Below are 19,780 nucleotides of genomic sequence, written 5' to 3' on the forward strand. Positions count from 1 at the left end.
TTATGCACTACATCTCATTCATTCACTCTTCTTACCAACAGCACAAACTTATACCCTTCTCTTCTTGTCTGCTTTCTATATCATTCCACACTGTTGATGAAACACAAGTTACTAATCCAAAACTTTTGCTTGCTCCCTTGGCATCAATTCACCCCTCCACATGGCTATATTTGTGTATGTAATAAATACTATATTAAGTATGCATTTTTTTCTTGCAGTTACTTGGAGGGTAATATGCTGACATCTGTGCCCAAGGAGCTGGCAAACCTGAAACAGCTGTCGCTGGTGTATGTACCTCTCACATAACCTTGAACAGAATGCACATATGCCGCATCATTTTCAAGTTTACGAAACCAATATGGATGCATGCAGTATGTGTTTGTATGGGTCCCTCATGTAACTTTCTGTCGACACAGGGACCTGAGCAACAACAGCATCAGTGCTTTGGCCCCATACACCTTTAACAACATGACTCAACTAGCCACACTGTAAGTTACCATGGCAACATATGTACCTATTGATGCATAAACCTGTACATGTACGTGTACATGTACATGCACATGTATACTGCTTTCAAAGATGAGTTAAACTAACGTTTTCTACTCTCAATTTTTTTTCTTTCCATAATTTTTCTTCCTCCTAATTTCTCTTCGTCCTTGTTTTCATTTTCCAGTCTCTCGTTTAAGGTTTATCGCTTTCTTTTTTTTTTTTACCTCTGCAGGAATTTTCATAAAGTTACATAAATTATTCTTTTAATTTATGGAATTAACTTTAGTTTTGTCTCTCTATTTAAGCTAACAATCTATAAACACAATGGCTTTATATCAACTTACTTTTTTTCCAGCAACGCCCTGTTTCATATTTCATAAAGTCACATTGATTCACGCCTCCAAGCTACCTCCTGCAACTACAGATTTCTACTCTCTGCGCCTAGATAGCACCAGATACAAATCCTGTGCACAGTTCCCTGCTCAATCACACCTAGGGAAGATTTGAAGGTAGAGGCAGAGAGGCGTGTTTCACTTTCCACATCAGATTTTCCAGGATTCATTATTCTTGGCTGTTGGGATCTTTTCTCAATGGGTCCAGGCCACTGGTGAAACAGAGAAGATGAGGATTAAGCTTCTTGACAGTCAGTAATTATCATTAGGCATTGCTTCATTGAGCATTATGCTGAGGAATAATCTTGGCTACTACCTTGGCTGCTATTTTCATGAATATACATCTCAGATAGTGTCTGTTTATTACATTAGGATCATTATTAGCCACCATGATAAATTGTGTTCAAATAATAATAGCATCCTTAAGGGACACCTCATTATCTGTCGTTTGTTGCCAAACTCAAATTTGGATTCATTAGCAGTTTTAAAAGAAATAACATTTAACTGTGGTGTGGGAGTTTGACTTTCCAGACTTTTCTTTGACCTTTGCCTCTGGCAGGTGTTTTTATCTTTAACTATTTTTTTTTCTAATGTATTTGAAATGTGCCCCTGGTGTTAATTTTCATTGTCTAGCCTTCAGTGGCAAAAGGTTCTGTACCAAGTTTTTATAAAAATCAAACCTACTGTGTCATCTCTTGAATAATTTTTTCATATTTTGAAAAAACAAACAAACAAACAAAAAAAACCAAAAAGCCTCCTGATGTAGAGCTAAATCTTGTGACCTTGTTTGTGTCCTTTGTCTTACAGAATCCTCAGTTATAACCAGATTCGCTGCATCCCTGTCCATGCTTTCGATGGGCTCAAGTCACTTCGCCTGCTGTGAGTAGCAAGCTTCATCTTTAAGTGCCGCAGTGGATTCAATATTCAACACTCCCCCTTGCCTGTTATATTACAGAGTTAAATCAAAGTTTAATCACTCCCCTGATTTCAGGCTGAGTGCCATATTAAGACCCACTTGCAAAATGAGTCACAGTCCACCCAATCATCTGTTGTTTCAGGGTACTAAAATAAGATAAAAGTCACAGTCTCCCATTTCTTTAAAACTCCCTTTCTATCTGAATTCTTTGCCTCTCGCCATGCGCTTCTCCCTCTCGCTCTCCTCTATCTATCCTCTCCTCCTTTTCTCTCCGTCCGCCCAATGTTGTGTTTGATGAATCGACCTTCAGCCTCTGTTTCTCTCAGTCATCCATTTGGCTGTCCACCCTCTGTCTCACAAACCCACATGCGTGCCTACACACAGTGTGCATGTGACTATTGCTGTCTGACCAGCTTGCCTCACACATATGGAACGAGCTGCACACACACAAAAATATGAATATACTATCCAATCTGTGTATGCGGTGCACACAAGTGTAAACATCTACATAACGTACTTGTATAACAGCAAATCGTATTGATCCTTAAGTGTGGGGTTGCTTGAGTATCATAAATCAAAATTTATTAGTGTCAGTTTTGCTGTGATACCTTAAGTTTATTAAGTAAGGGTGACACTGGTGAATATTTTAAGCTTTCATCAGAGATAATGTTAAGCCCTATTCTCTGAATAAAGCCTATAAGAATCACTGAAGGTTGAAGCTGGTTATCCTCGAAAGCTTTGTTTAACTTGCAGTGCATGCAGTAGTTATGTCATGGCTCCTTGAAAACACCCGTTCACTATAGTGGGGTCTGAAGTTAAAGCTGTAAATGAAAAAAATCTCAGAATGTTTACGTAAAGGTCATTTTTTTATCACCATTTAAAGGGTCAGTTTACTCAAGTTACAACTTCTGACAATATGATAGTGATTAATGGTATTTTTTTCCATTTCTAATCAACAAGTGTGATGTCAGAAAGCCAAGACAATAGCAGTCTTTCCAATAGTCTTTCCAGCAAAGTCTCACTACCACATCTGAATTCTGCAGGAGAAAAAAGCCACAAAAAAGCCAAGAGAGGTGGCTTTTGTCGATGAAAAACTACACTGCCTCAACCAAGGCTGCTTTTCTCTTTTGCTTTGCTGAATAACTTTGAATTTCTGCCGTCTTGCTGTGGTTAGAGTGGTAAAATGTTTTTTGTTTCATAATCTAAAATATTTAAACAATGGCAGTGTTGAGGCTCTTAATCTTGGTAAAGCTCTTGGCTCAAAATATACTTTCATTTTCATAGGAGTTAGTTTTCAGTTGTGATTATTGTGAGCAAAACTTTAGCAAGAAAAAGTCAGAGTTTCACTCTCAGAGAATTCAGATTTGTTTTCAGCCATTTCTCTTTGTACTGGCTGTAACTCTTATGATGCTTTCACCTTCCAGAAGTTAGTGACCGCTTTTTTTTCTTCTTCTTCTTCTTCTTCTTCTTTTTTTTGCTTTCTTGCTTTCATTTTAGTTGATGTTACCGTCGGGACTGATCCCTCTCTGCCCCCGCATAGCAACTGGTTGCCAGGCAGTCATCACTGTCACTTCCTCATTACCCACAACCCCCCTTGGGCTAGTCATAGACGGGGGCTGTTAGACCACCATACATTGCTACACAAACGCACACAGAGATGCACATAAACATTTAAAGGCATTAAGCAGCGATCAAACACACACACACACACACACACAGAAAAATCTAGTACACATGCACAGTTTTTCCAATACTGGTGGTTTGATAGCTGTCCCCTGCTACAGCCCTTCACTCTAATGGAATGTGAACTTCTATCCAGCAGGCAGTACACTCCAATGGATAGACACACAAAGGACACACACACGCACACTCTGAAGCCTCTAAGCCCTTAGAGACAAAAAGTTTGAGACACACATCTACAGACACGAACACATACATGCAAACCCAGTGCTACATAACAAAAATGTGCACATCGACACTAATACGCTTCTCGGCCTGCAGTTTCCTACTGTGACACACATGATCGCTCGCACACCACCGTCTGCGAGATGACCGTATGAGACAGTTTATATTCCATTCAGAGACCCGAACAAGCTTTATTGCACAACAATGAAAAAAGGCTTTCTGTTTATTTTGTGTTATTCTTTCATAAATATTTTATTTATTTTCCATTATAGAAGGGTATGATGGTGTGTCTGCTACTGAGGAACCACAAATAAATTTGAATAATTTAGCATGCAGCTATAAGGGTTAGACTGGTGTATTAGCTTGCTCCAAATTGAGTATTAGGCAACTGGGCAGTCACTTTCATTTAGCTCTGATATGATGGATGTGATGCAATAGGTTTTCCTTGGATATAATCCTTTTTAACATTGGTCAATAGCCCCTTGCCAGCTATGGTTAAGCCTTAGCTGCACGTTTAAGATACAAATCTAATTATTAAACCACAAGGTTAAAACTAATAGCTGTGTATAGTGTATGTACACTCAGTGGGCACTATGTTCGGTAAACCTTGTATGGGTTTTGCTCAATTAGTAAGAGGAGCAAAGTGTGCCAAGAAATTAACCTCTACTATTACACCCTACTAGTTTATCTACTAGTCAAAAGGTCAGTGGTTTGATCCCCGGCTCCACAAATCTTCTTCTAATTCTAATATTTGGATTGATTGTCGGCGGGTTTCCTTGACCATGTCAGCAAGCCTAAATGCACTGAGTTGCTGCCATGTTATTGGCTGATGTTTGATGCTAAATATTTGATTTAACAGGTAGTTGTTGTATATAACAAATTGTACAGTGAGCCAATTATCATATATAGTTGGAACTCTATGCAGAAATATTTAATAAAGAGTCATATGTAATGCATATGTTTGGATTTTTTTCATCCCACAGAGTTCATTGTATCCTACCCTACCTTTCAGTCAATGAACACAGTGAGGGTCTGTAGAATGTCAACGTCCTTTTGTCTCAAGGCACCAAAATAGGAAAATATGAGAGACCCCAGCAAAGGTCCTGAGGTTATCTACAGAGTTAGATCACCACGCCTCATAAAGGCTCTCCACTGTGTATGACCTCTTGAAATTGTACCATATGAAGGGAGACCAACTAAAAAAAAAAAGCATTTACTGAAGCAGTACTCAAAAAATTGGTCATGTTGTGGTGCAAGTGGATAAGGACGTAACAGTACTCTGTAACAGCATCTTGGACTGAGGTCAAAAGCTCTTTCACTTTTCCTCCCTTGCTACAAAAGAATGATTATAAAGAAACACAGAGTACCTAATTAAATTAATTAACTACAGAATAACATTAACAGTGGGTCAAAATGTTCCTTTTTAAATGCGTAACAAGGGCGCTGGTATGATTAATATTTATATGCTCTTGTTTTGCTCTCTATTTCTCTCCTCCAGGACTCTTCATGGTAATGACCTTTCAACTATTCCGGAGGGAGCTTTCAACCACCTCAGCTCTCTTTCCCACCTGTAAGTACAGCTTTGGTCTGTACTGCATCTGCACTTCTACATATGTGTACCCACAGAGTAAATGTGTATTGGTTTATGTTTTTAACTTTGTTTAGGGCTCTTGGTGCCAACCCATTGTACTGTAACTGTGATCTGCGCTGGCTCTCTCAGTGGGTCAAGGCTGGCTTTAAAGAGCCTGGTAAGAAATCACAGTCAATATGCTTGTATTTGTTCAACCAAAAACTTGTGTTCACCAACATCTAATGCTGCATATAAGAAAAATACTGAATACCTTTTGACTTAAAATTGGTATTTTAAGGCATTGCTCGCTGTACTGGACCTCCTGACATGGCTGACAGACTGCTGCTCACCACACCATTAAACAGATTTCAGTGCAAAGGTAAGGACACATATTTTCAAAGTACTAAGTGCAATATATTTTACTGTTTTGGTCTGTTTTACCACTCAAGCAATCCCTGGATTTAGACTAGATTGGGCTGTGAATCTGAATATTTACAGACTCAAGTGTATTTATTTCATTGTAGCTTTTGTTTGCAGTTTACTTTCTTCCCACCAAAACTACTGAGTTTTAATTTTAGGCCATTTGGGAGAAAACATGACTTTAGCCTTGCCTTAGATTGAGTTTCACAGCTTTAGATGAGAATGGCAGCTCATGGTCAAAAATCGACAAGCTTATATGAAATGCAGATTATTTGTTTAGGCTGCTGAGGCTGTTTTTTTTTTTTTTCTTTCTGTTAGCTGGGTGGTAAGAGTAGTGGCTTAAAGCCCAAACATATTAGTTTGACTGATCCATTTTGAGTTGCCAGACACTCAAGCCTTTAGCCTGTTGGATCAGCTTAGCCGGTAATACATCATGCTATATTAGAGGATTGACCATAGATATAAATGTATAAAATAAATCCCCTCTACCTCTTGGCTGGATTCTGTAAACTCATATAGAATCAGCAGACCTCTAACATCACCTCATCAAGGGCTTCTCTGCTATCAGACCAGAGGGGAAAGGAACTGTGAAGCAGACTTCTTACACAGATAAAAGAAATATCATAAAAAGTGTAATCTGCTAAAAAGAATGTAGCTGCATTACATGACCATTGTTTACTATGTTTGTGAGTTTATAAAGTGGGCTGGGACTCCATGAGCAAACCTAGTGCTGCATAAAGATACATCATGTCATGAACTAAAAATGATCTCATCTTACTCTACTTCTTGCCTCTACATAGCTTGAGTTTGAGAGAGATCACACGTGTTCTTGTGCACATCTCTGACACTTTTCCTTCTTCTTTCTGCTTTCTCCCACTTCTGTTATCATTTGTAGGTCCAGTGGATATCAACTTGATGTCAAAGTGCGCCCCCTGCCTTTCAGCTCCCTGCCAAAATAATGGTACCTGTGTCTCCAATGCCGCAGGATCCTACCACTGCACCTGTCCGTATGGATTCAAGGTAAGAATATCAGCAGACAGAGACGCACTGAAGGTGGCTGTCAGAGATAATATGTTTGGCTTTTAAAACTTTTTTTCTTGGTCCACATCTGAAACTATAATACAGCCACTAGAATATACATTTTCCTTTTTTGGTCAGTGTGTACTTTAATTTATAAGTTTGATTAAACTTGCACTCCATCATGGTCTCATAAAAGTGTTATATTGATTTATTGCAGTCATAATGCTTGGTTGTTATCAGGCTTGCCATACTTGTTGGTGTTTTTGGAAGTATTTACAAAGTGATTTATCAAAAGTGAAAATATATTTCAGTTGGTATGGAGGCAGTCGAAATCAGTCCTTGAACCTCTGGTGCTGTGTTATCCTGATTCCCGCGCCTACAGCCTGTAACTGCGTACTATTTAGTGGTTCCTTTTTATTTCAACTCTTCTGAATTATAGAGTGCATCACGCAGCAAAATTTTCACTTTTTCTAGAAATAGTTGCTTTTTTTGAAAGGTGTCCTAGATGGCTAGCCAGGCTGCATAATCCTCTGGCATTAGGAGTATTATCAGGCTTAGCTCTGGCCTTGTATGCATAATGTATCTACTTGTCTATCAATAGAGAAATGAGGACCGAAGCTGACTGCACTGTAGTTACTGAACGATCAAAAGATAAAGGGTGTTATAGCTGTCAATATTCATAGTTCGCATTAGAAAAGACATGCACATCTTCTACTCAGTGCAGTTTGCATAGGCGAGCATGTGCATATCAGTGGTGTCTTACTGTACATTGCAAAAAAGAAAGTCATAAATAGTTGTTCATGACACTGATTTTAAATGTAGGGGTTGCTTTCATCCTGTAGCATGAACAGAGGATCCAAAGTAGAACTAATGGTGACTGAAACTGTACTCATTGTACTCATCGGCATACCCCTTATTTGCGTATCTGTATTTAGAGATCCTGAGCTCCAGCTTCTAAAGAATATACTGCATGCATATCTGTTTGTGCTTGTTTGCATGTATATGTGCACGTGAGTATCTGTGCAAGGACTTTAGGTTTTACAAGAACACATGCTGCATAACCTTTGGGCTTTTACAGGAGAAAGCCTTGGTCTTGCTTTTAATTAACACATCACTTGCCAAGGTCACAGACTGGGAAGGACTGCTGGAGTGTGCATGCCTGTGTATGTTTGTGTCTGTTTATGTACATGTCTATGTGTATGTTTTTCTTACTGGCATCCACTGGGACAACATTAATTAAAATGTGTGAAGAATCAAAGAAGCAACTAGAAACATAAGGAGTGAGAATAAGAAAGTCAGAGGGAAGACATGAGGAATAAACAACAATTAAGTACAAAAGATGGGATGATAGAGGTGTAAGTTAAAGAAAAGAACAAGAAATGTCATAGGTAAGGTGTTGTGGGAGAAATGGAGAGAACACATAGTATAAAGCAACAGTGAGAAATATGTTGAGAAATGAATGAAGGAGGCTGTGAACACAACACGAAGTTCTAAAGCAAAGAATAAAATAGAAAAGGAAATAAAAAGATGGATTTAGATTAAAAACAAAAATTAAGCGCTTTGATCAGAACAAGTGGGTATATTGGCTGCCAAAGGTTTGTCGGTGTGAAGTTAAGACTGCATGCTCAGCGAAAGGAAGCTGATGGATACATGAGTTCATGCCATTTATAGGTCTCTGATGAATGAAACTTCTTACCTGGAAAAGTAATGAATCAAAGAAGTAGACATGTGCATTTATATTTTATGTGTGTGCGTATTTATGAATATGTCCACTACATTTGTGTTGCTGAAAATTCTTTGGGTATTTCTCCAGTCTGTTTTTTTCACTACACCTTAAAAAATATGTTGTCCTTAAAAGAAAAACTACAAGAGCACAACATAAATAGTAAAAAGAACTTTATCAGTGGAACTATATATTTAGATATAATATATATATAAATATATACATATATATAGTTACATACATTTGTCTTTTCCCAAGTGGTCAGTTTAAATACATTTAAATAAAATTAAGAACACTTAACTGTAATGTGCATGACAGTAAAAGTATGTCACTAGTGAAGAAGTTTGATGACAGCTTCACTTATTTCAGTAGTAACAGAAGACATAATATTCAGTTATTAACTGCTTTGCCATGCCTTGTCCTCTCCTCTCCTTTAGGGTCAAGACTGTGAAATACCAATCAATGCCTGCATTAGCTTTCCTTGTTCTAATGGAGGAACCTGCCACATTCATCCTGGCCATGAAGACCACTTCAGGTACAACGTTGTTTGTTATTAAGTGTTATGCTATATGGAAGTTTTGTCAGTGGTACCAGTTGTTAGTCTCAAAATTACGACTGGTTTCTGGGGTCTGCTGGCTGACGTTATATGGAACTGCTTGCAAAGATGGCACTTAGCAAAAAACTCCTGCAGATCTTGCAGACAAGGGGGTATCTTTTATACCGCCACTGTAAACTACTCACAACCAAAGTAATTGTAAGGAGGTACAGCACCAATTTCACCTTGTGACTGTTGTCAACCTCTACCAACCACTAATGAACCACTAGGAGAATACACATTTTGCACTAGATCAGTCAGAATCATGTCACATGTAGCACTGAGAGGAATATAACAATGAAGAGTAACTTGAAATCCATTTAGGCTGTGGGTCAGATCTAATTGCCCTTTTTACCCAGCTGTCTCCCTCTATTAGCAGAGGCATTTTAAGAATCTTGCCCTGTATTCTCATCTGAAGGGAACATTAACGTCACACTTTTATGCTAAACTATCACTACACAGAGTTAGTTTAGCAAATTTTTAAATGTAGAGTTTACATGCATTTAAGTAACATTTAATTAAGACAGCTTTAGTACTTTGACTACACCAGTGCAGCTCTAGTTTTACTTTCAAACCCTTGCGTAGCTGGTATGTTTTGCACTAAAAATCAATAAGGCTATGGAAGAATTTGGTGTTAAATCAGGGATGGTTTTAAAAATTTATTTTTTCATGTTTGACCAAGACACTGACAACACTTTTGATACTTTAGATTCTATCCAGGTGTACTGTGTCTCTCACCCCATGACCCCCCCGACCCTAAATTGTATGAATAGTTAAGAAAATGGAGGAATGGATAATTCAAGGAGGTTATCCATTATTTATCTGATCCTTATATTCAGGTTTTCACTTAGTCAAAGCATGCTGAACATGCTACCTCATTTTCAGGAACCTTCCTATTTTACATTCATACGCTTTCACATATTCAGACTCAGGAGCTGCCCAACACAATCATAGTGTGTGAATCCTAGCTGCAGTGCAACTCCAGTGGTCAAGAGCCTTTCAGTGGCAGTGCTTTAGAGAAAATAACATTGTGCATCACCCATTCACTTTCCCACCCATCTTTTCCCAACACATTCAGAATTGCAACCTGTTTTTGCACATGCGGTGCAGCTGAGGTGCAGGTTAGGTGAGAACGCAAATGTGTAATGCCAAAGGGTTTTTAACCCACTAACTCTCTAGTAGAAAGTCTGTGTAATTTCTGATTACATGCATAGGAGAATAGCACAGGTAATTGTCCAGAGAATTCACAGCAAGCAAATGTGTATTAGCTGTGCTGCCTTCTGCACCCTCAGTTCAAGCAGCATAAGCCTAAACCAAACAGAGTACTTCCAGCAGTGAGAAACAGTGTCTGTTGCCATCATTGTGTGTATGTGACCACATGATTTCCTCTGGGATTAATTACTATTCTGATTTTGATTCTGATAATATAGGGTATTATCCTCACCTGATCTTTTTGGGTTTTTTTGAATATGCTATCACATCTCCGCCAACTAGTATGTTCAACAGGCTGTTATCACCTCTTTTAGTGGTTGTTGTTATGCTAGGAAAACATAGATGATGAGTTTTTCAACTTTAAAAGAGCAGCAGAAATCTTCATATGTAGAGAGTATCTCTACATATGAAGTAAATTAAGTTTTTACCCAGGAGACTAGACTTTTACTAAGCCAAACAACTGCTTGCTGATTGGTTTAGTTTACATACCAAATAACTGCTTGGTTAGTGTTAGGAAAAAAATATGGTTACTTTTTTGGTTGAAAAGTATTGCATGTTAGAAAGCTGTACTTGCTAACCTACCAGGGTAGAGAGTCCAGTGGACGTTTTACTTGACCCAAAGATGACCTATATAATCTCTCTACCTTTAGCAATAATTAGATAAATGATAATACACCTTCTGACCCACAGATGGCTACAAGAGGGCACCTGCTAGACATATCTAACTGCAGTGGATAATGTTCATTTAATGGGTGGATAACACTCAAAGCAGATGTTTTACTCCTGGATTTTTGCACGCAACTTGAAATATTGAAAGTTACATTGCAGAATTGTTTAAACATACTTAATTGCTATGACCTAAAACATTGAGAACTGTGTTTCCTTAAGCCTTCCATCTCCCCTATAATCTTAATCCTATTTGGACTAAAAAACTAAGGCCAGAGTTACTTTGTGCTGAAAATTATGGCACAAGCCGCAGACCAAAAGTAATCAAACGGCCAACAATTGTTTAGAAATGGGACTAATTAAAAACAGACCCTTTGCGGTACGACTTTTTAATGTGGTTCATTTTAAGCAAAACGGCCCTTTCGCCATTAAATTGAATCAAACCGCATCAAATACACTATATTTCACTTAAGACGTCTTTGAAACTTGCTAGTTGGATTTGTTATATTTTAGAATATAAATTCAATTTTCCTGCTTAATAACCGCCCATGGTAGAACAAATGCAATCTGTGTGTGTGTGAGAATCCTCGACCGTGCCTGCCCGGGTAATCAGTGTCGCTCCAAAACGTCGCCCTTTGTCCAAGTCTTGTGACAAACAGCGGCTGTAATTGCAACAATTGTCATATATCTTTCTACCAGATTTGTCTCCTTCTCAACCCCAGTAACAAGGCCTTTGCCCTTTGAAAAGCTCTGATATGCTTCTGGCCTTTAAAGGCTTGTGTGGTAATGCTATTAGGGGTCTCTTTACCCTTTTCAGATCATTCCTTAATGGTAAAGAAACACAGGTAGATCCCTGTGACCTCTGAGAGAGACAGAAATAAAGGGAGAAAGACAGTAAGGGAAGGAGACCATGCCCCTTTGACATTTTAACATGTTATATAATCAGTTGGGCATATTCAGGAAGTCCAATTAACTTTGGTTCTTAGCACAGCTCCATTTGTCAAACTATATAATTTAAATGTCAGGACTTGGATTTGATTGGTGAAACGGTGATCCTTGACCCAGTCAGTGGTTTTCGCATTTTTATTTCTTTTCTTTTTTTCTCATGGGGAACAGTTAATATCTTCTTCCTTTCTTTTTACTTTATCACTCCTTTTATTTTTCCTTTATTTTCTCTTCTTCTGCTTCATTAAGTCATCTGGATTGGGAGTGGTCCCTTTGCCTCTGCTGCTTAAGTATCCCACATTTTTCTGAATATTTTAGCCCGAACAACTTGCAATAATAGGCTCATTATATCTTAGAATATAAATTTATTTTATGTCATTTTGAGTGAAGACTTAAGTGCAGGTTTTCTAAACTGGAAAACAGACAGGGAGGTGGTAACCAGTTAGTATTGTGAGATACATGAGAAAAAACTCCTTACTGTAGGAACCAAAGTAGGTACCAAAGCTTTCATTTCACTTGTTGCGAAATGAAAGCAGTGAGAAAGAACTAAACACATTTTGTATGTACAAAAAAGTGGGAAGGACAAAGCATTGTGCCACAAATAAGAGTGAATGGGTTTGTGTGGGTTGATAATTGTCACTGACAAGCAGCTATCCCTTTGCTTCATTTATTGGGTGAACTTAATGTAAAATTCAGTTTTTCCCAATAAAAGTAATTTAAATCAATCATGTCTAGGAGATGAACAGAAGAACAGAGAGTCGTGAGAGAGAGGGCAAGTTGTCAAAGGCAGCTGCGGTTGGATTTATTAGACTTAGAGTGTTTGTGTGTGGGTGAGTGATCTTCACCTAAAGGTAGTGTGCGTGTTTGTGATCTGTTTGAAGGAGTTATCCTGACTGAGATACAAAGGGTGAAAAGGGGGAAGAGATCAAGGGCCGACGAGAAAAGAGGTGGGTGAGAGAAAGAAGTGGAGGAGAGGAGGAAGCTTTGATAATTCCCTTTGAGTGGTCCAGGTGGGCGGCGTCCAACCGTAGTGGCATCAAACTAAGCGTATCTCAGCATTTTTTGTTCTGTTTTGTTTTTTTCTTCCTTTTAGCTGGAGGTGGGTGTTTTGTTTTAAAGTTTTTTTCTTTAACCGTAATAGACAGTAGAAGCCTGAGGAATTTTGACTGATATTTATTAATAAAACATCTCCCATCAGGAAAGAGAGATGACATAAATCAAAAGGCTGTGTTTGAAAGGGAGGATTGATTCTCCCTAATCTTTATCGCAGAAAATAGATTAACAGGAAGTATGTGTGCTGCAGGAATAGCTGCAACTTGTTGGAATTTAATGAGACATGAAGTGGAGTCTCTAAATGAAAAGGATGTAAGAATATAAACCGAACTACAGATTCAATAGTTCTTCTTTAAACTTCTCTCATAGGAGAATTTAAGAGGACCTGATGATGAGTTCTCAGATCTTGCCCATTTGCTAGGTAATAATACACGTTTTGTGTGTTTTTGCATGTGTAGCTGTGCATGTCCGCCAGGTTTTGAGGGCCAACATTGTGAGATAAACCCAGATGACTGCGAAGACAACGACTGTGAGAACAACTCCACCTGCATCGATGGGATCAACAACTACACCTGCGTCTGTCCTCCAAACTACACAGGTAGACACCCACACAAACACACAAAAACTTTCAATAATGTACCCTCAGTCTTTGCCCCTGAGAGGCTGGGAGGGTCACCAAGTCCCACGCTTACAAAATCATATTTTCCAGTTTACTGGATGGTAAGTTAGTAATAGACAGGCTCTCTGCAGTGACCTGAAACTGTTCCTGCAGGAGGTTTAAAGAGCAATCACATGAGTGAGAGAGAGACAGAGAGGGGGGAGACAGAAGGAGAATGAGAGTGAAATGGCAAAGATTGACTGTGTACTAGAGGGAAAGGGAAAAATAAACAGAGCAACAGAAAGGGTAAAGAAATTGCAGATAAAGTGCAAAGGCTGAGAGGAGCGAGAGCTGCCCTGGCAGAGTCCGGCACGCTGAAGCTAAACTGCTGACTCTGAATTTAAGTTTTTCTGTGTGTGACAGTGTCCTCTAAGACACACATACGTATGCACACACACAAACATGAGGTCCCCTTTAACACTGGACCTCAGTCAATACGCACTCAGCAGCACACACACCATGTCATTATCGTTGTTGGCTCTCAGAGTCCTTGCACACTGCCAGCCACCTTACCACATACAGCTGTTGCACACACACACACACACGTTCATGCGCACAGCTGGTTCCTCTGGCACCAAACTCCCCACTTAGCTCAGTGAACCGCAGCGTAATCATCAGGTGTCACATTAAGAGGACAGTACTTTGCTAGTCGCTCTGCTTTCTCCAAACTCAGCAACCAGGACTGTCACGTCATATTTGCAACACAGAAAGAAAAATCCAGATTTAATGTCATAAGACCTTTGAAACAGCTGATTTAAGGTTTCTTTAATGTGTTCAACAAATTAAATGTCACACTAGCATTTTGATTATGGTAAAAAATCCATTTTAGACAGATGATGGAGGAAAGGTCAGGAGGTCACAAGAAAATATAATTAATCCTTTGTGAGATAAAAAAAACTGCAATCCAGAAAGTATTAAATAATTTGGTGTGAAAAAAGGCAATAAGATAATCAGTATTTTAGAAAATTCTCAACAATGTTCAGATATGTTGCTCTGGACTCTGCATGTCCCCAATCCATAGAATATGTTTCAGTTTTCCACCTCTGATGCCTTGTTCCTGAAATAAGCAGCACTAAAGCACAGAGATCACATACCTTCACTTCATTACCCTTCTTGGCGGAAGATAAACCAAGTTGCATAGATGTAGTGTCAACAGTTTGTGTCTTTATAAGTGTTAAAATCACTTTTGATTAGAAGCTATCTCCCACAATTCTCATATGATCATATTATTGTGTAAAATGATTTTAAATCAGGTAAATCATGTCTAACATCTTCTTCTGTAGCACAGTTTCATTTGCATATGATAATTATTCTAAGGTATTTCAGGTAATTCCACATTGATAAATTAATTTTGGCATCTTTAACAAAGTGCCTGAAGTGTGAAATAGTCTGCTTAGGGAGCTCAAAGACTGAATAATTAAAATTTACTTTCACAGCATGCTTTTTTTTTTCTTTTCTTTTTTTTTACAAGTCAAACATCATTTCAGAAATTGCGGTGTACTGTAGCTCAAAAAACCTGTGCCTAAAAGTGATTTGATGGGAGGGTATTGGAGACAGACAGGGCGGGAAGGCAGCAGGATTAGATGAAAGCAGGCAGAGAATGATGGAAATGTGCTTGACCTTTCTCAATACCCGCTTCCTTCCTACCACTAACTTCAACTACTGCTTTTAAACACACTGTTAACCCTTCTCACCCTTTCAGCATGTGCATGTGTGTGTACATCTTTAGACCGCCTCCACTTTTACAGAGAGCATTAACCCCCTTCTCCATCAGGTCTGAGAAAATGCTGATAGCGCTATTCCCTTTGTGCATGGGGACATCCACTGCACATCTAAAGCCTTGACCAGGATGCTTTTTTCCCCCGACTGCTATTTGAAGATTACAGAGAGTATGTGTGAAAAGTTTAGTGTGCCCCCCCTACTCCCATCTTTCTTCTGAAGTGTTATTTTTCTGTTTACCTTCACAGTTTTTTCCCCACATAAATTCTGAAAATATTTATTCAGATTATTCAGTGATGATGCAGCAGGCATAAAACATAAGCCTAAAATATGATTAAGCCTCACATTTTCTAAATTGCTGACAGCAAATGTTTTCTTTTTCATCAGGTGACCTGTGTGACGAGGTTACTGACCCTTGTCTCCCTGGTTTTGACCCCTGTCAGCATGACTCCAAGTGCCTTCGTGTTGGCCGCGGTTACAGGTGGGCAACAGTTACATATGGGGGGGATCACTGAAAAACACTGTGTGAAAGTGACAGTGAGCTCACCATGTTAAAGCTAGCTTTTTGTGATACAAGTGAGAGCATTTTTAGGGGAAAAATGTTATATTACACTGAAAGATTGTGTGTTTAAACTTTTTATACAGTATAAACCTATAGTCAATCTTTTTATAAATTATAAATAATGAATTATTATGCTATTAGATTTCATGTTGAAAAGTTTTGTTTTTTAATAGCCTAAATTAATGTGTTTCTTGCAGAATCCTTTCACATTGATCTATAATAATTTCATAAGTATCTAAATTAATTAGTGAGTTAAGATCATTAAAAAGTGTTCACTTAATGCCGATTCTGTTTGTTCCTCATTACTGTGTGGATAATGTTTTATGAATGTGGAACTGCTATAAAAATATTTTTACACAAACATTTCCCACACTTATCCATGAGAAATGGGAAAATGTGGTATAAAAGTAGAGCTCTGTTACTGACTGAGCTGTAGAAATGAACTAAACATGTCACCTCTTCATGCAGTAAAACACCTGGTAAGCAAGAGGAAAAGTCTGTTGCCCACACACTGTGTAATTTTATCCTTATTTCCATGTCACTCAAGGTGTGAGTGTTTACCAGGCTACGTGGGCCAGCACTGCGAGCAGGACTATAATGACTGTCTGGAGAACAAGTGTCAGCACGGAGCAGAGTGTGTGGACGCCGTCAATGGCTATACCTGCGTCTGTAAAGAGGGTTTCAGGTGAGAGTCATGGAAACAAATCAGACACAAACACAGTGAAAGACTGGAGGGCCAGAATGGGAGGGGATACAGATGGCACTTCATAATCAGAGACTTGACTGTTTCGACCTACTGCGTGCATCTGTGTGTTTGCGTGTGTGTGTGTGCTGCAGATGCAGCACCATGTGGTTAATTATAGCAGGGACTGTTGGCGAGAGAGAAACAAATTCATCACCAGGGGCTGAGGGGGGAAAAACAGAGAGAAAGTCATAGGTATGCAGAGGAAAAGGAAAGGAAGGGAAGACAGAGCCATTAGAAAATGACTATGGGAAAAATAGGAACGTTCAAAGAAAAGTTTAGTTTCACAGGTGCAGAATGATCCAGGTGAAAACAAGAAAATATACTGAATCTGTTTGGAATGTCATGCTGAGGAAAGGTCTCCGATTCAATATTTCAAGATTATTAGCTTTCTGTTTTAGCCACTGCATTCTCCTAGTGTAATTCAAAGAGACAAATTACAAAACAAGTAGGAAATAACTTTTGTCACATAATAGAGATAAACAAATCATCCAATTAACGCTCTATAAATAAGTTATCTTCTGTTTAATTTACTTCTGCCTCAGCGGGCTCTTCTGTGAGAACCCGCCACCAATGATCTTGCTGCAGACCAGCCCCTGCGACCAATCCGATTGCCAAAACGGCGCCCAGTGCCTGGTGGTTGCTGGGGAGCCCATCTGCCGCTGCATGCCCGGTTTCTATGGCAGCAAATGCGACAAAATGGCCACTGTTCACTTCCTGGGTCGCGATGGGTATGTGGAGCTGCCAGCTGCAAAACTCCGCCCAACTGCACATATTTCGTTACAGGTAGGGTTAACCTTTGACCTCTGTGCATTCATTTTTGTTTTTCAAGGTTTACAAATCGAACAGTCAGCTTTTATTTTGAAATAAACCCAAAAGTGCAAACGTTATATTCTGTAGCACTCCTCTTAAAAGATTTCCGTGCCGCTTGAAATAGAGCTGTGAGACATTCTAATCAAGCTTATAGAGTTAGTGCAGATGAAGCAAAGCCAACATCTGCTCCACCCTCTGTTTCCATGGCACACTGAGCCCCGTGCCCATGCACACACACACACATTCACACAGACCATCCATTTTGGACACCTGAGAGTCATGTCCTAATGGAGACATATTTTTCTTTTTTATTAAAATGAGAAATAAAGTAGGCAGAGAAAGAGAAACAGGAAGAGGAAGGTGGTTTAATTGATATTTACCACCTGTTTGGAACCATGGGGGCTTGCGCTTGTGCATGTGTGTGCGTGTGCTTTTGCGTTCTTGCCAGGACTTTTCAACGTCAGTGCCAAGGCTGTTAAAACTCTACCAAGAGGCCTTGAGTCAGTGGTAAGAGAGAGAGAAAAAGAAGAATGAAAGCGCCACTGCACTTCATAAATTACCATATGCTTTTTTCCCTCTCTGTTTTTCACTGTTTTCTTTTCTTTAAGGCTGCATCCAAATTCTCTGTTCATCCACATATCTGCATCTTCTTCTTTCCTCCCACCTCCCCTTCACTTGCTCTCTCAGTCTTTGTACTTTACACCTCTTCCCCCCTTTTCTCTTTTTGGCCTGCGTCGCTTTCTCTTTTTTCCAGCAGCTTGTTAGCAGGTGTTGACTTGGCTATGCTCCATTGACGCCAGAGTGTTAAGTGCTTGGCCCCATGGCCCCATTTCCACTTGCTAGTTAGTTAGCGCTTAAAGGAGCACGCGAGCAAGTGTGACATGTCGAGTGTGTTTCTGAGACAAGTGCGGTGGATTTCTTTTTCTTTTTAAATGTGTTACAGTTGATGGTATAAAATAACCATCGTAAATCAGACACCCATTTAACCTGCTTTCCATTGAGTCAGATATGCATCAGCAATCTTAACTGAAGCAAAGTATTAGCTTTTCACAGAGTAGATCATTTCTGAGGTCTGGAAAAAACTAAGGGTACAGTGTAAATGAGGGGTGTCAAACATAAGGCCCAGGGGTTAGAATCAGCTCCAATCTGGCCCACTGTATCTGGCCCCCATTATTTTAATACATGTTAAAGCTTTTTTTTTTTTTTTTTGCTGATAAAGACCTCTCCTATTAGGAAAAACTAATACAAACTGTTGAAATTGCATGTCTTTTTCTTGTGTTAAGACATCTCAGCTAAGTATGTAGTTAAACAGAATGGGCAGTTTCACCTGTCCCGCCCACTCAAAATCAAGTCGAGCTAAATGTCGCCCACAATGTAAAATGAGTTTGATATCCCTGGTGTCAAGATTTCACAGTGCAAACAAAACCACAGGGTAAGAAAGAGAAGAGTGAAGTGAGAAAAGCATATCTATATTTTTCAAATTTGAAAAAAAAAGTGCACATTTGGGAGCAGTGAGCAATCTGTTTTATAGCTGAACAGGGGACATAATTTTGTTTTACTAGAAAAAGTTTAGGGTAGCATACCCACCTCACTTACATCACTTGAGTAAAACAAGTTTAAGATAGCTAAGATGATCTTAGCTAGTTAGCTAACTTAGCAAGTTAGCAAGATTATCTTAGCTAACTTGAAGTTGATTTACTTAAATAATGTAATGAATGATCACATGATGCTGTTGATGATGATGATGCTGCTATTATATATGTTGTTATGCACACAGATATAATAGCGTCATATGCACACAAGCCCTGTTTTTATCGAAATAAAAATGAACAATCCAGGTCTATTTGCTTCTATATATGCCACTATGACTTTTTACCAGATGATTAACTGAATTAAATGAAAAATGAAAAATATGACAAACTGTGGACTGTGTATCAAATTCTGTAATTTTTGACGGCTGTTTTTGTGTCCAACGTTTTTCTCTCTCCAGGTGGCTACAGACAAAGACAACGGCATTTTGTTGTACAAGGAGGACCATGATCCTCTGGCAATTGAGCTTTATCAGGGACACATACGTCTTATTTACGACATCGCCAACTACCCACCAACCACTGTGTACAGGTAGGCCACATAAAACAGAAAAGCTATCCCTCACATTCCTGGAATTCACATTCACTTATTTGAATTATTATGAAGGTCAAGTTTAAGCATGCCTTAAGTACCTATGAGAGAATAAAGGTCCATCCACTATTTTATCACTTTTATCTCGCTAATGTAAGCAGACTTATTATTGAATTTACTCAGATGTGGAAATGCATCAATTAAAATAATTTTGGTTTTACATTCCATTAAAGTTAAAACAAGCATTGTGTTGTTACAT

At 38.9% G+C, this 19,780-nt stretch overlaps 1 protein-coding gene across 2 annotated transcripts in view; it reads left to right on the forward strand.

Annotated features, from left to right (window-relative positions):
- Window positions 1–19,780, forward strand: part of slit3 (slit homolog 3 (Drosophila)) — a 229,262-nt gene that overhangs the window by 195,701 nt on the left and 13,781 nt on the right. For both annotated transcript variants that reach the window (XM_063494239.1, XM_063494245.1), the window contains 13 exons: window positions 219–287; window positions 417–488; window positions 1,689–1,760; window positions 5,201–5,272; window positions 5,368–5,450; window positions 5,571–5,651; window positions 6,588–6,712; window positions 8,873–8,970; window positions 13,365–13,504; window positions 15,671–15,764; window positions 16,393–16,530; window positions 17,133–17,373; window positions 19,391–19,521. In XM_063494239.1, the coding sequence (XP_063350309.1) occupies window positions 219–287; window positions 417–488; window positions 1,689–1,760; window positions 5,201–5,272; window positions 5,368–5,450; window positions 5,571–5,651; window positions 6,588–6,712; window positions 8,873–8,970; window positions 13,365–13,504; window positions 15,671–15,764; window positions 16,393–16,530; window positions 17,133–17,373; window positions 19,391–19,521 (1,416 nt within the window). The remainder of the gene's footprint in view (window positions 1–218; window positions 288–416; window positions 489–1,688; window positions 1,761–5,200; window positions 5,273–5,367; window positions 5,451–5,570; window positions 5,652–6,587; window positions 6,713–8,872; window positions 8,971–13,364; window positions 13,505–15,670; window positions 15,765–16,392; window positions 16,531–17,132; window positions 17,374–19,390; window positions 19,522–19,780) is intronic.

The sequence above is a fragment of the Pelmatolapia mariae genome, linkage group LG2 (genome assembly GCF_036321145.2).
Source record: "Pelmatolapia mariae isolate MD_Pm_ZW linkage group LG2, Pm_UMD_F_2, whole genome shotgun sequence".
In the NCBI taxonomy this organism is placed as follows: domain Eukaryota; kingdom Metazoa; phylum Chordata; class Actinopteri; order Cichliformes; family Cichlidae; genus Pelmatolapia; species Pelmatolapia mariae.